This window comes from Cataglyphis hispanica, chromosome 1 (genome assembly GCF_021464435.1).
Source record: "Cataglyphis hispanica isolate Lineage 1 chromosome 1, ULB_Chis1_1.0, whole genome shotgun sequence".
NCBI lineage: Eukaryota > Metazoa > Arthropoda > Insecta > Hymenoptera > Formicidae > Cataglyphis > Cataglyphis hispanica.
Window position 1 is genome coordinate 10710148 of NC_065954.1, and position 14853 is coordinate 10725000.

The following is a 14853-nucleotide window of genomic DNA, read 5'->3' on the forward strand; positions in this document are numbered from 1 at the left end:
AAAAATTCAATCAATATCAAATACCAAATTGCACACATATACATATATACATGTACATATATATATATATATATATATATATATATATATATTAAACAGACATATACATATGTACATTTATCAACAATTAATATTTACTAAATATTTAACTACGAAGATAAAACTTGGAATGCATACAAACGTTGAGAAAAAAAGAATTAATTGTTGTAGAAAAATGATAATCACAAATAAATAGATAAAACGGAAGATAAAAAGTAAATGTTACAACTGCTAAAAAATCTAGTTAATCTCAAATGTAAACATGCAATTTCTAAGAAAATCTTATCTTCATGTTTTTCCCAGAAATTTTCTCGGAAATTTACTTCCGTGTATATCTTGCATCATCCCGAATGCATAATCCCGAGACTGGCATCAATGGCGCACTTGCACAATGAGTGTAGTAATCATCTGACCTTTGGAAATGATAATAAGACCCTGAGTTTCACTATTAGCGTTAATATCGCTAATTATGTCAACCAACACAGCAATTTAGACATATTAAGATATGCCACCTTAAGAAATCTTCAAATTGAGGGTTCTCCCCCTAGGTTTTCATTTTATTTCCGTATATAAAAGTAGACAAACGTATTTTGCACGCGATTTGCAAAAATCTAATCCAGTTGCGGATCCAAGACTCATATCGAGGAGAAAAAAAGTTCCAACAAATTAACAAAAAAACAGAAATAACGACTAATTGTAAAGATGAAAGGTGTTGGTGTGAGCTTTTTCATCTCATTAGTGCTAATGACAAATTTGCAGAATACAGAGAGTGTAAGTTTTATAAAATTTTAAGATAAATGCGCATAATTGCACTAAAGTGAATAAGCCAGAAGAATTTAAAAAATTATATTCACAATATATTATATTTTATTATATTTAATACAAATTAATAATGTTTTTCACACGCAATATTAAAAATAAATAAATGTTGCGCTGTTTTTATTTATACAATTCATTTTTATCTACACAATTCAAACAATAATCGGAAAGCAACATCAAAAATTTAATATAAAAATTTTTCTCTTATATCTCCAAAATATGAAAATGTAAAAAAAATAATGTTTTACTCATGAAACACATTAAAGCATTTTCTTTCTCAATTTTTAATATTTCTTTGCTATCTTCTTTTAATATGTAATTTTCCACATATTATCCAAAATAATTAAAAGCTCACTCTTTTAAACAATGTTAAATTTATTCCAAATGTCAGCGATTAGAAAAAGTTTAAAATATATATATATATATATATATATATAACTAAATATTAATAAAATTTTATGTCATCATTTTTAGATTATTTTATATACAAAATTAAAGGGTAGATTTATTAATGCATTTATTTGATCAATTTAAAAACTAATTTAGATATTAAGATATTTCTTATCTTTCCGATCATCATTAGGACATTTTCGTTTGCATAGAAAAGAATGTCCTTAGAAGATATTAGAATAGCTCTGCTGCCGGTGAAAGAGGTCTGCATCGAAAGGGTTAGCGTCAATCCAAGTATGTATCAAAAGAAACTAATCTTACGGATGTCTATATTCCATATGTGTGTCTATATTACAAAATAGATACAGATTAAAAATAAATCATTAAAAAAATAGCGAAAATATAAAATGAACATAAATTGTAGTAATAATAAAACTTCAATTCTATTTGTGCATAGAGATGATTGATGATGCGAACAACGGTAACTTTGTACCCGACCGAAAACTGCAATGTTATTACAAGTGCTTACTATTGATGACAAAAGTCGTAAGTAAAATTTCAATATTTTATTCTTAATGTTTTTATTTTATTCGTAATGTTTTTATCACATTCTTAATAATCTTGTTCTTAAACCGTTTAACTGAAAAAAACAATACTGAGACAAGATATATTTACAATGAGAATGATTTTATTGCTTCGAAAAATTCAAGAATATCGATATTTCTTTCTCTGAAGCAATAAAACAATTATTTATATCAGTCAAACAATGTGAATTTTTTGCTAGATAAACTTGATTGATTTTGATTAAAAAGAATTATTTTACACGCAAAAAAATCTGTACTTAATTAAAATCTGTGCTTCCAGGAAAAAAATAATTTCTTACTCGACATAATGTATCCATTGACGATCTTAAAAATAATTCCAGAGATCTAAAGAAATATAATTTATCTTTGTTTCCTTTGCAGATGAAAAATGATCAAATAATAGAGAAGGCACTCGTCAATATAGCGCAGCTCATGTTAAACGAAGATCTTGTAAATCCTGTTATGAAAGGAATCGAACATTGTCAGCCAACCAGTAAGCAGAACACACACAATTATTTATATAAAATACTTTTAAATAAATGTAGTTATATTTTAAGATGTTTTAGATGTCAATAAATTTTCTCATAATGTTTAATGTTACTATTTTTTTTTATTTACAGTATCGAAGAAGATAGAAGGATGTGAATTAGCATACGAATTGATTAAATGCATTTACGAATATGATTCAACGGTAATATTAACAATCAAATAATCATTTCATATATCTTTTCATAACAATATGGTAGAGATTGCGATTCTAAATATTAAACAAGAAAAAATGAGATAAGAAAAAAATCAATATTATAAATTTTTATTTCATTTTACAATTCGTTACAAAAATCTCTTTTCTTGATGATCTCTAATCGATAAAATTTTTAAGTATGAAACAGTATAAAAACTTTATTTTATTTTCTTTTTATATCACATATTCCATAAAGGAGAGAATTATTCTCTATTATTTTTTTAATTAAAGAAAATGAAGTACATGTCTAAGCAATGAAACTTAAATTTAATAATTTGAATTGAACTTTATTATCATCATAAAACAAAGCGCTTTTTACTGAAGAATAAAAACGAGCACTGTATATTTTGTGCACAATAATTTCTAATTAACTTTGCTAATAGTAATTAATCTGCATATATTATGTATATAATGTGAAACGCTAATGCATAATGAAATTTTTTAATAATACATTAAATTAAAGTCGAATTTAATTTAATTTAATTTCTTAAATACACTTAAATTAATAGATTAATGGCAATATAATAAGCAATTAAGAGTTTGCCGCGTTACCATTTAAGTTCAAAAATCTATTATTATTGGATAACAAATATTCACGATAATTCACGATAATCTGGTTTACATCGATATTTTAATGAGATAAGAATGTGTGTTTAATTATTATATTTACAACAGAGATCAGTTCAAACTTATTCAAAATTTTGACTTTGTGCTTTAATTTATCCTTTTTAATATAAAAAGAAAAAAAAATTGCCACACAATATATGAGAAAATATCCTGTCTGCTTATCTTATAAATTAATATTATATGAAAATTATTCTTATTTAGAATTTATATGTATATAAAAATATAAAATTCTTCTTTCAGAATCAAATATATTACATTTTTAGTTTGTAAAATAAAATTTTTTAACATTTATAAAATTTTTTCTAGAACGCTTAAAAATCTCGTTTTTACAGCTCGTTTTTTTCCCGTGATGATATCTTCCTCGATTCTTCAGCGTACTTGGATAACTCTGAAAACAATTTTGGCTCAACCAGTCGAAATAAGAGGAGGACTCCATTACAGCAGAATATGCATTCCAAAATTGACAGAAATGATTTCAAATGTATCAAATGTATATTAATTAAATAAATATTGCGTCATAATATGTCTTCATTTTTTATATTTAAACATTTTAATTTTTTATATTTAAACTTTTTTCTCGAGAAAATACTTAAATCATAAATTATATTTAATTCAGATATTATGTTTTAAAACACGCAGTTTAATTGTGACAGTTTAATTCAGTAATAAAAATATTCAAATATCATCTTTCAAAGTATATATAAATGTCAATAAAATGAAAAAGCTTACTTAAATATAAACACATTGAACACTATTAATGCAGCCGATTGTGCATATGTGCAGCGTGCAGTGTTATAAAAATAATCTGAACTTGACTGTTGATCATTATCGAACGTATATTGCCACATCATCATCTGTTTCTGTTTAAACATGCGACTAATCATATGTATTTCTCTCTCATGATAGTAAAGGTCATTTATAAGAGAAACATTCTCCTCGAATAAATATTTTCCTATATTCTCCCACCATTCGAGCGAATGCGTCAAAATCTCAAGGCTTATTTTTTCTAGCAAGAAAGTTTCAGAATGCTTTGATATTAAGTCACCTCTACTCGCTCTTGCTCGTTCTTGGTAAGCAAATTTAAAGATAGTCCAATAATACTACAATCGGGTCAACGAGACTTTATAAAAGACTCTGCTTTCTTATAAACGATCTTTATTATATTAGTTTCACAATCGCTATAAATACCGCTTACTACGTGGACACATCACACAGTGCAAGGAAGAAAGTCTATCGAAGAGAAAAGATTTAAGTGAGAAAAGAATTAAGTGAATTTCTCAGAATATACAAAAGTCAGCAGAATGAAGATTCTTGTACTCATCGCGTGTGTATTGACTATTGCTGTGAGTAAAAAGTCAATCAATAAAACATTCATATTTCGATAATAATTAGGCATTTAAACAATGAAGCGTACTTCTACATCATTCTTAAATATTAAACAAAATCATATTAATATTTGATAAAAAATCGTCTTTAACAGATGTATTTAACAAATGTATTTAATAAATATAATAATTTTTCATGATTGTTTATTTCTTTTTATATTTAGTATTTGAAAGACTTTTATATTTAGTATTTGAAAATTAAATTATTTTTTATTTAGATTTGAATTTAATACATATTTTATAATATAATATATTCAATTAAGAAGCTAATTTGTTAAGTAATTATTTTAGAGACTAAAAATATATGTTTATTTTTATCACAAAAAACTAAAAACTCTTTTTTAAAAGATTTTTATTATATAAATTCTCAAATTTATATATATATATATATATATATATATATATATATATATATATATATATTCTAAATTATATATATATATATATATATATATATATATATATAAATTTAGTATTATATATATATATATATATATATATATAAATTCTATTATAATTTTATATATATATATATATATATAATTCGTATATTCGCCAAAAAATATCTTGCTTCTATTTCAATTTCCAATCAATTCGTGAATGACGATTCTGATAGCAATAATGTTATCGAAAGTATTATGCAACATTAAACCTATTGATATAACACAATTCTACTTAACTATTTCTCAAAATAAATTTACTTATTTTTATATTAAAAATTAAATTAATTTTTCTACACATTTTTCTCCAAGTCTATGGTTTATACCGATGACGTCAAAAAAGTACAGAAATTCGGCGATGATCTCGTAACATGTGCCGATACATTGAATTTGCCCAGTAAGTATAAAATATTACGATTAAAAAACAGTATATGCTAAACCGATACGAAATATTTGTCGCGTCTATCGCAAATAAAATTGAAAATCGAATTCACAGTTTCAAAATCGTTTCAATTAATCATTTACGTTAGATAGAACTAAACCAAAAATGTATTTATTATCTATTTTAAAAATTAATTAATTTTTTTTTTATGTAATAATCAAAATCGCACTTTTTATATTTTAAAACTTTATTTTATATATTATTCTATATTTTAAAATTTTATTGTGTTGCATTTTTCGAAAATTAAGTTCACAGATATTTTTTCCAATCGTGACAATAAATTAGATAATAGAAATGAGATAAAAATGTGCCTTTTATTTCTTAATACTATTTCAAAAAAGTAAAAAATTGATATATTAAAATATTTAAAGGAAAAATTATATTAGTATAGGTGTATAAATGAGATTAAATATTGTAGAAAATAGAAACAATTGTGTTTAATTTTGTAAACTCACATTTATCTAAAACATTAGTCTAATACATTCCTCAATACTCTCCTTCCTTTAAGTAATGAGTATTTTAGTTATTACAAAAAATTCCTAATCATCTGGCTATATATCAAGTTACATATTGTCACATTTATATGATTTTGTGTTTTGTAGAAGAACTCAGTGTCCATGTGATCAAGTGTATGTTCGAAAACAATTCCTTGGTATGTATATTTATGCGTAGAAAATTAATTCCCAATTAATCAAAAGAATTATCAAATGAATATTAAATGACAACTATATATAAGGTTATCGACTCTTAAAATAATAAAAAAAAATAATTATAAAAATTATTAAACATTAGCCTGTTTTAATCATTAGTTATAAAATTTTAATAAAATTTATATAACATGTTCTAATAGTAAAAATTACATTTGACGTAACAGATAATAGAAAAAAATTTCTTCCTTGAAGTAATTATAGGAAAATTAATGTTCAAATCGAGAGAATAGTATATTTTAATATATACATTTTAAATGTTTTGTATAAAATATTTTTTATAAATAATCAAATATTTTTTTAAATATTTCTGTGTAAAATAAATATTAAGTTTTACAGTTTATAAATTTTATATATAAATATTAAATTATTTACTATAGATCGCACTATACAAAAATATAAAATGTTTTATTGATTCTAGATCGACGAACAAGGTGTGCTGAAAAAAGATGAGATTTTAAGATATTTCGATAATATCATTTCCGATCAACAATTACAGCAAATTTCTTCTTGTATCGATTACGGTAATCGACATATTTTATTTTATTTTTCATATTCTTTATCTATATGCAGAGTAAATCATTAAAAGTGTTACAGGCTAATATTTCTGAAACTAAACAGGATATCAAAGCGGGTATTTGACATAAAATTGAAACTTCGCACTGTAGTTACAGTTGCTGGAAAATAAGAATTTCATATCTCTTTTAGTTTCAGAAATATTAGCCTCTAACATTTTTTAGTGAAAGAGATTCATTGATTCCTATGTGTATAAATATCTCCACAAAAATCTTCATGTACATAATATTATAATTTAATTATTTTATTATTTAATTTATTATTTAACTAATTATTTTTAAATGATTAATTTATTTACAACTATTTTAAAATTATACATACCAACACACACACACACACACACACACACACACATACACACATACACATTATATTATATTATATATAATTAAATAAAAAAAATATATATATATATATATTATATATATTTTATTTATATTTATATGTATACAATATATATTATTATATATGTGATGTAAATTATTACATTGAATCTTTAATGTGATATATATTAAAATTATATGTTAATATGTTAGATACTAATGGACTTTTTTTTTCTAATAGGACAAAATCGAGAAGAAAGCAACGATAAGAAAACCCTTGCAGCCATACAATGCATTCGATTCAAGCTATTAACACTTACAAAAAACTACTAAACAAACTAGTCTAAACAGAAGAAATCGCCACAAAAATTATCATAAAAAAAATATATCTACATATAAAATATCTATAATAATTGTATAATGTGTATATAGTTACAGCTATATCTAATACATATACAAAAATAATAGTTATGGGAAAATATTGCTTTAAATAAAAAGTTTTCACTTTAAACTCTCCAATATTATTTTACAGCATCAAATTTTCAATAGATACATTCATTTTAATATATATATATATATATATATATATATATATATATATATATATATATTTATCAAGTTTTTCCATAATTTTAAAGGACTTAAAATTTCTTATAATAAGATAACTTCTATAATTTGTTTACATCTTCCTAAAATTTACAAAATTTTCATTTTTAAAGTTTGTCTTTTTTCAATGAAAATATTTTTCTCGCTTCTTCAGCGCGTTTAAATAATTTTAGAAAAAATTTTGTTATAAGTGGATAATTCTAAAAACAATTTCGGCTTATCTTATCAAAATTGCTAAAGAATAATTGCAGCAAAGCGTATTTGTTAGATTTGCCATTAAATTCCGAAATCGATTAAAATTATCAGAAATATATCATATTAATACATATATCATTTATTCTAATTCATATACATTATACTTTATTACTCAGTTTTGTGACCTACTATAATTTACAATAATAACGGAAATATTTATGATAGTTTGAAGTATATATATATATATATATATATATATATATATATATATAAAATATAGTATATATACACAATATAGTATATATACACACATTTGGTACAATACAAAATTTTGCATATAATCACACTGAACACCATTAATCGTAGTCGATTGCACATTGTGTGCAAGCTGATGCAGCGAATTATCACATGTATCTGTAGCTAAACTTGATTATAACATCATCGAACGTGCATATTGGCACATTTATTATCAACTCCTGCTTAAACGTGCGACTAATCACACGTATTTCTCTCAACAGTCTAACAATCGAACTAACAACATTTTTGATTAATCACATACATTTCTCTCATCAGATAATCACAATTGGGCCAACAATTTTTAGCTCATTCTTATAAATACCATTAGCAACATCGACGATACTGCAATGTGAGAAAGAAAAACTTTCGCGAAAATCGAATTTGTGAATCTTAAAATACTCGAAGAATAGCAGGATGAAGACTTCCATACTCGTCATATACATACTGGCCATTACCGTGAGTAAAAAAATAACGAACAAAATATTCATGATATTTCGAATTAAATATTCCAATAACGAACTCTTCTATATCATTCTTAAATATTATATAAAATTGTAACGATATTTTATAAACGTCTTAAACAAATATTTAATTATCCTAATATTATATAATTTTTCATTTTTTATATTTAATATTATAATTTTTATTGTTTTTCTGATTTGATATTTTATAATATAATATATTCAATTAATAAACTAATTTGTTAAATAATTATTTTAAAAACTAATATGCACATATTTATTAAACAATTATCTCTTTTTAAAGTCTTTTTTACATAAATTTTTCTCAATCTATATACATTCATTTGTAATTCATTTGAACTATGTATAAAATACAAATATGATTAACAATAAATCTCGCTGCTGTTTTGATCTTTTCGTTAAATCATTTGCGAATTGCAAATTTGATGTCAATAATGTCATCGATAATGTTGTGCAACATTAAGAAAACTATGGCTATCGCAATTATATTTAATTACTTCTCAAAATAGAATTATTTCTTTATACTGGACATTCAATTGATTTTCCTTTACATTTTTTCTAGACTATCGTCTATACTGCCAACGTTCAAAAAGTACAGATATTCTATTCGGAGATGACAAACTGCGCTAACCAATTACATTTGCCCAGTGAGTGTTGCATATTACAATTTAATGCATATTAGCATATGCTAAGTGGATAAAAAAAATTTGTCGCATCTGTTGAATGAGATAAAAATTAAATTACACAATTGTGAAATTTTAATAAATCATAAAAATGACTAAAATTCTTTTTATTTTTCAACCAAATAAATTAAATACAATCAAAATATTGAATGCACGAATGATGTGTGTATAAAACTTACAAAATAAATGCTATTAATCTCGTTTTTTAAAACTTCGAAGTGTGATCCATCTTAATCATCGATTCATTCAAATTCTAATTATTATAAGTATCAAAAGAACAAAAGAAAAAAATAATATCGTGTGCCGTCACTTCAACGTAGTGTAAATATTTATTTTATCGAAAAAAAAACATTTCGATCGATATCCTCAATGATATTTTAATAGAACAATTTCTAGAGTGCTTCTGATGGTGAAATTAATTATTAATTATTGCAATAAATGTTCAGCCACGAAAAAAGATACTTTGAAAAAGATACAACGTTACATAAGCGATGTGTATTCGAGTTTATATATATATTTCATTTATAAACATAATTGTTACACAAACTATATATTAAGTAATATATGCATATATTATATCACTTATAACTTGTATGTTTTACAGATCAACCTAGTCCTAATGTGCTTGAATGTGTATTGCGTCGAAACGGTTTGGTATGTATATTTACACATAAGAAAATTATTTTAAAATTAACAAAAAAGATCAAATCAATAGTAAATAATAATTAAAGTATTTGAATCTCAAAGTAATGAAAAACAAAAATTATGTAAATTATTGCCTGCCTTAGTTATTAGCATAAAATTAGCATTAATATTTCACGTTTGATCTTTTTTTATTAAAGATTAGCTTTAACTTAAATAATACGTTCCAATCGCAGAGATTTACGTAACGGATAACGAGAAAAAATTGTTGTTCTATTATGTATTATTAAGCGAAAATTAAGGAAAGTCCAGTCTTATGAAAATAGCACACTTTAATTATATACAATTTAAATAATTTTTATACAATCATAGATTTTCATTTTTTTTTTTTTATTTTTTGCATTAAACAAATATTAAAATATAAAATGCATGTTACATGCACGGCATTAATTTTTTTTATATTTTATACTATTTGATAAACCACAAAAATGCAAAAATTTATAAAAAAAATATTTTATCAATGCATAAAAGTACAGTATATTATAATAATATATAAATAATTAATATAATATTATAATATATTTTTATGAGAGCGGGTCGACAACAAATCTTGGAATTTACGTGTAAATCCTAAGTTTCGTCAAAACTCAAGGTTTTATAATAACACTTACATTTATACAATTATATATAAATAAATATAAACACGTTATACATAACTTATGTGTGTGATAATCATTTAGTACGAGATAATTATTTAAATTAAGCAATTTATAATTTTTTTCACACAGCGATTTGCAATCTTTGAAATCGTACAAAAGATTATTGATTATTAGGTCTCTGAACAACCGTCTGTTTAAACAGATTTAAATGTGCAAATAACAAACGAACCAATCGGCATCACGGAAAAAAGAGAATTTCGATATATTTCAATATTGATTTAATGTTTTTCCTAAGAATACGTGGTTAAATTACAAAGATACTATAAAGTATCTTTTTTAATTAATTTCTCAATAATTGTTATGAAAATCGCAAAATGGTAAAGGACTTTTCTTCTCGGTTTCATCTGCTCTATCTGCACACGAGATGTGATACGGGATATATGGGACATTCTGTATATATGTGTATATATCTTATTGATTATAGATAAACGAGCTGGGTATGCTAAATAAGTATGGGACTTTAAGGCATTTAGGGGATTTCATCTCCGATCCAAATAAATTGAGACAAGCGCAAAACCAATTTGAATCTTGTTTCAATCGTGGTAATCAACATTGTATACGTATATTATTATTATTATTCAATTATATATAGAGAAATATATAATATATAATTTTATATGTAATACCAAAAAATTACTATATTATAATCTTTAATGTGTTAATGTAGCATACATTGAAAGTGCAATAACTTGTGAGATAAAACATAATAGAATATCTGTAATTTCAGGAAATGTACCTGGAAGAAACAACCATGAGAATACAATGAGAATCATAGAATGCGCAGCACCAATGGTAGCGCTTATTGGCTAACTGTCATAGAAAAAAAACTATATCAATATAATTATATAAAAATATTAAATATTTATAAAAATAGTAATTATGTAGAAATGTCGTATTTCAAATAAAATTTTCATTTTGTTGCTTATTTTTCAATATCAAGCTTTAACAATAAAAAGTAATTTCTTTTCTTATAAGAACGTTTTTAATTAATTCAAATGATCAAATCATTTTTTTATGTTTTTATTTATTACATAATTCATAAAATAAAGAAGAAATAAATTTCCTTATGGTATAATTACGAAATATTGTTTAAAACATTTTTATTGTTAAAAAAAATTAGATGCGTTGTTTATCATAGATTTCGCATTCTAAATCACAAAAAAAATAAGTTTTCATGTACACATAATTGTGCAAATGTTACTTTATACGAATTTCGCTATCTTTTTTGAGTTACAAAAATTTACTATAATAAGCTATTTTTCAAAATAATTGAGCGAAAACTAATGCGATAATTAAGCATAAAGATAAACTAGTTCGCTGCTAATCCGAACAGCGTTACAATCCATCAATGATTTTAAAAAAACCTTCTTAAAAAAAAATTAATAAATTAATAAATTAATAAAAAATGTAAAATATATATTACGCCACCACAAAATCTTGTATATTTTTTTAAAAATTAATATTCTATAAAAGTTTTTCTTATTTTCATACAAAGTAAAATTTTTTAAAATCTTTCTAGAGTTCACAAAGTTCTCAGTTTTACAATTCATTCTTTTTTTTCAGTCAAGATATTTTTTTCGTTTCTTCAGCGCGTTTGAATAATTTTAGAAACAATTTTGTTATAAATGTATAATTCTAGGCACAATTTCGGATTAGAGATTAATTATTAGAGAAGTATTGCAATAAAGTATGCAATACGTATTTGCTGCATTTGCCATAGATTTCCAAAATCGGTTGAAATTATCAGAAATGTATCAAATATATATTAATTAAACAAATATAATGCATTATAATATCTTAACTTTTCGTTCTCCTTTCAATCTTTTTCTCGAAAAAATATTTGGATCATGCTCTATCTCGATTCATAAGCTTTATTACGCTTTCATTACTTAATAATTTTTTAATAACGAAAATTCATGATATTTCAAAATATATATACATTTCGATATAATAAAAAATTTTGCATATAACGCAAACTGGACAACATTAATATAGTTAATTGCGCATTTGTGTGCGAACTAATGCAATGCATTATCACGCGTATCTGCAGCTGAATTTGATTACATCATCATCAAACGTGCATATTGCCACAATTATTATCATCATTTATTATCAAAGTCCTTAAATGTGCTTAAATGTATTAATAACACGTATTTTTATCAACAATCCAATCGAATTAATCATTGAGTATTTATCACATGTATCTCATCGGGCAATCACAAACAATTTGTTGAACCAACAATTCTTAACTGATCCTTATAAATATTGTTAGTGACATCGATACACTGCAATATAAGAAAGAAAGACTTTTACGAAAATCGAATTTGTGAACCTTAAAATATTCGAAGAATAGCAGAACGAAAGCTTTCGTATACTCATCGTACACGTATTGACCATTGGCGTAAATAAAAAACAACAAATAAAATATTCATAATATTTCGGATTAAATATTTCACAATAACAAACCATACTTCTATACCTTTCCTAAACATTATACATAATCAAAATAATATTTTATAAGTGTCTTAAATAAATGTTTAATTATCGTAATAATATTGTATAATTCTTCGATTTTCATATTTATTATTTAAAAAACACTAAATATTTATGTAGTTTCTGATTTATTCAATTATTTTTTACAGCTTTTTTGATGTAGGTTTTTCTCAAACCTATGTATATTCATTTGTAATTTGAGTTGTATGTAAAATAAAAATATGGTTAACAATAAGAATTATATCGCTTCTGTTTTAAAATATTCGTTCATCGATTTGTAAATAGCGAATGTGACATCAATAATGATTACATGTAAATGATTTATCGTTAAAGGGCTTATTTTGTAACTTTTAATATGATATCGTTAGGTGTCATTGCGCAGCTGTTTTTCGATACGTTTTAGTTGCACAATGACATATAATGACATCATTAAAAGTTACAAAATAAGTCCCTGAGTTTACAACAAAGTTTAAAGTTCAAAATTTTTAATTATAATCATTAGTATTGTAATCTTTTATAGCCCAATAAGGAAAGAAAGATGCCATATAGAAGATAACATAGAAGAATTCCGTGTCTTATAAATTAATATTATATATATATATATATATATATATATATATATATTATATATAATATTATATTATATATAATATTATATATATATATATATATATATATATATATATATATATATATATATATATATATATATATATATATATATATATATATTTAGTACTTATATGTATATGTATTATATGTATAATATAAATATAAAACAATGCCGCAAACCAAATTGCTGCATGTCAGGTTTTAAAATTTTTTTTAATTTTTTAAGAGAAATCAGCTTTCTTTTTAAATTCAAAATAACTTTGGAACAATTTGGTTTGCGGCATTGTTTTTGTGATCAAAAATCTATAAGAAACATTTATTCTAATTAAAATTATTTATTAAAAAATTTTTTCCCAGGTCGACGAAAGATTTTAAAGTTGTTTTGAATTTTAAGATAAATAATCAACAATAACTTCAAAACTTGACATGATGGAGCAATTTGGATCTACTCTGATTAGAGTTACTTGAGAAAAATTTTTTTTGTCGACCTGTGTTATTAATCACAAATCTTTATAAATAGGTACTGCTAAGAACATTGATATATTGCAATGTAAAAAAGAAAATCTTTGTAAATAATCGAATTTGTGAATTTTTAAAATTTAAAAAAATAACAAATTAAAATATTTGGTCATTATCAAATGTGCATTATTAATTATATCAATTATAATTTGTTTCTGTTTAATTATACGCATCTCTCTCTCATGATAGTAAAAGTCATTTATAAGAAATATTCTCTTTAAATAAATATTTCGCTATATTCCTCCACTTAAGGGAATGCGTTCAAACCTCAAAACTTGTTTTTTTCTAACGAGAAAGTTTCAGAAATCTTTTATATGAATAATAAGTCATCTTTCTTCGCCTTTTGCTCGTTTTCGATGAGTCGTTAGCAAATTAACATTTCGTTAATATTGTAATTAGACGGCCAAGAAGACTTTATGGAAAACCCTGAGGCAACCTGTTCCTTATAAACTCATATCATCTTTATTAGTTTTATATTAATTTCACAATCACTATATATATATATCGCTCACTGCGTGGACACATCGCAGT

At 23.5% G+C, this 14853-nt stretch overlaps 5 protein-coding genes across 13 annotated transcripts in view; 4 read left to right on the forward strand and 1 right to left on the reverse strand.

Moving 5' to 3' along the window:
• The window catches only part of LOC126849519 (protein sprint), a 186554-nt gene that overhangs the window by 125203 nt on the left and 46498 nt on the right, over window positions 1–14853 (reverse strand). The gene's annotated exons all lie outside the window — the stretch shown is intronic.
• Window positions 10–3724, forward strand: LOC126851375 (uncharacterized). 3 transcript variants are annotated; one of them, XM_050595286.1, is made up of 6 exons: window positions 10–810; window positions 1442–1542; window positions 1706–1794; window positions 2214–2325; window positions 2453–2523; window positions 3534–3724. In XM_050595286.1, the coding sequence occupies exons 2-6, from the start codon at window positions 1467–1469 to the stop codon at window positions 3549–3551; spliced, it is 366 nt and encodes a 121-aa protein (XP_050451243.1). In that variant the 5' UTR covers window positions 10–810; window positions 1442–1466; the 3' UTR covers window positions 3552–3724. The 3 variants fall into 3 exon arrangements, with proteins under 3 accessions (XP_050451243.1, XP_050451234.1, XP_050451252.1); XM_050595277.1 differs by having other exon boundaries at window positions 1461–1542; XM_050595295.1 differs by having other exon boundaries at window positions 1466–1542.
• LOC126851418 (uncharacterized) lies at window positions 4153–7585 on the forward strand. Of its 2 annotated transcripts, XM_050595381.1 has the most exons (6): window positions 4153–4271; window positions 4369–4544; window positions 5339–5423; window positions 6071–6120; window positions 6597–6699; window positions 7316–7585. In XM_050595381.1, exons 2-6 carry the CDS (start codon window positions 4503–4505, stop codon window positions 7405–7407), a joined length of 372 nt encoding a protein of 123 aa, XP_050451338.1. In that variant the 5' UTR covers window positions 4153–4271; window positions 4369–4502; the 3' UTR covers window positions 7408–7585. The 2 variants fall into 2 exon arrangements, with proteins under 2 accessions (XP_050451338.1, XP_050451347.1); XM_050595390.1 differs by having other exon boundaries at window positions 4222–4544.
• LOC126851405 (uncharacterized) lies at window positions 8211–11623 on the forward strand. 2 transcript variants are annotated; one of them, XM_050595354.1, is made up of 5 exons: window positions 8211–8628; window positions 9217–9301; window positions 9942–9991; window positions 11123–11237; window positions 11426–11623. In XM_050595354.1, exons 1-5 carry the CDS (start codon window positions 8587–8589, stop codon window positions 11506–11508), a joined length of 375 nt encoding a protein of 124 aa, XP_050451311.1. In that variant the 5' UTR covers window positions 8211–8586; the 3' UTR covers window positions 11509–11623. The 2 variants fall into 2 exon arrangements, with proteins under 2 accessions (XP_050451311.1, XP_050451301.1); XM_050595344.1 differs by having other exon boundaries at window positions 8219–8628; window positions 11123–11240.
• The window catches only part of LOC126854219 (uncharacterized), a 3229-nt gene continuing 3214 nt past the window's right edge, over window positions 14839–14853 (forward strand). Inside the window, exon 1 of the mRNA XM_050600739.1 lies at window positions 14839–14853. This exon is cut by the window's right edge and continues 110 nt beyond it. The gene's annotated coding sequence lies outside the window, so the exon portion shown is untranslated.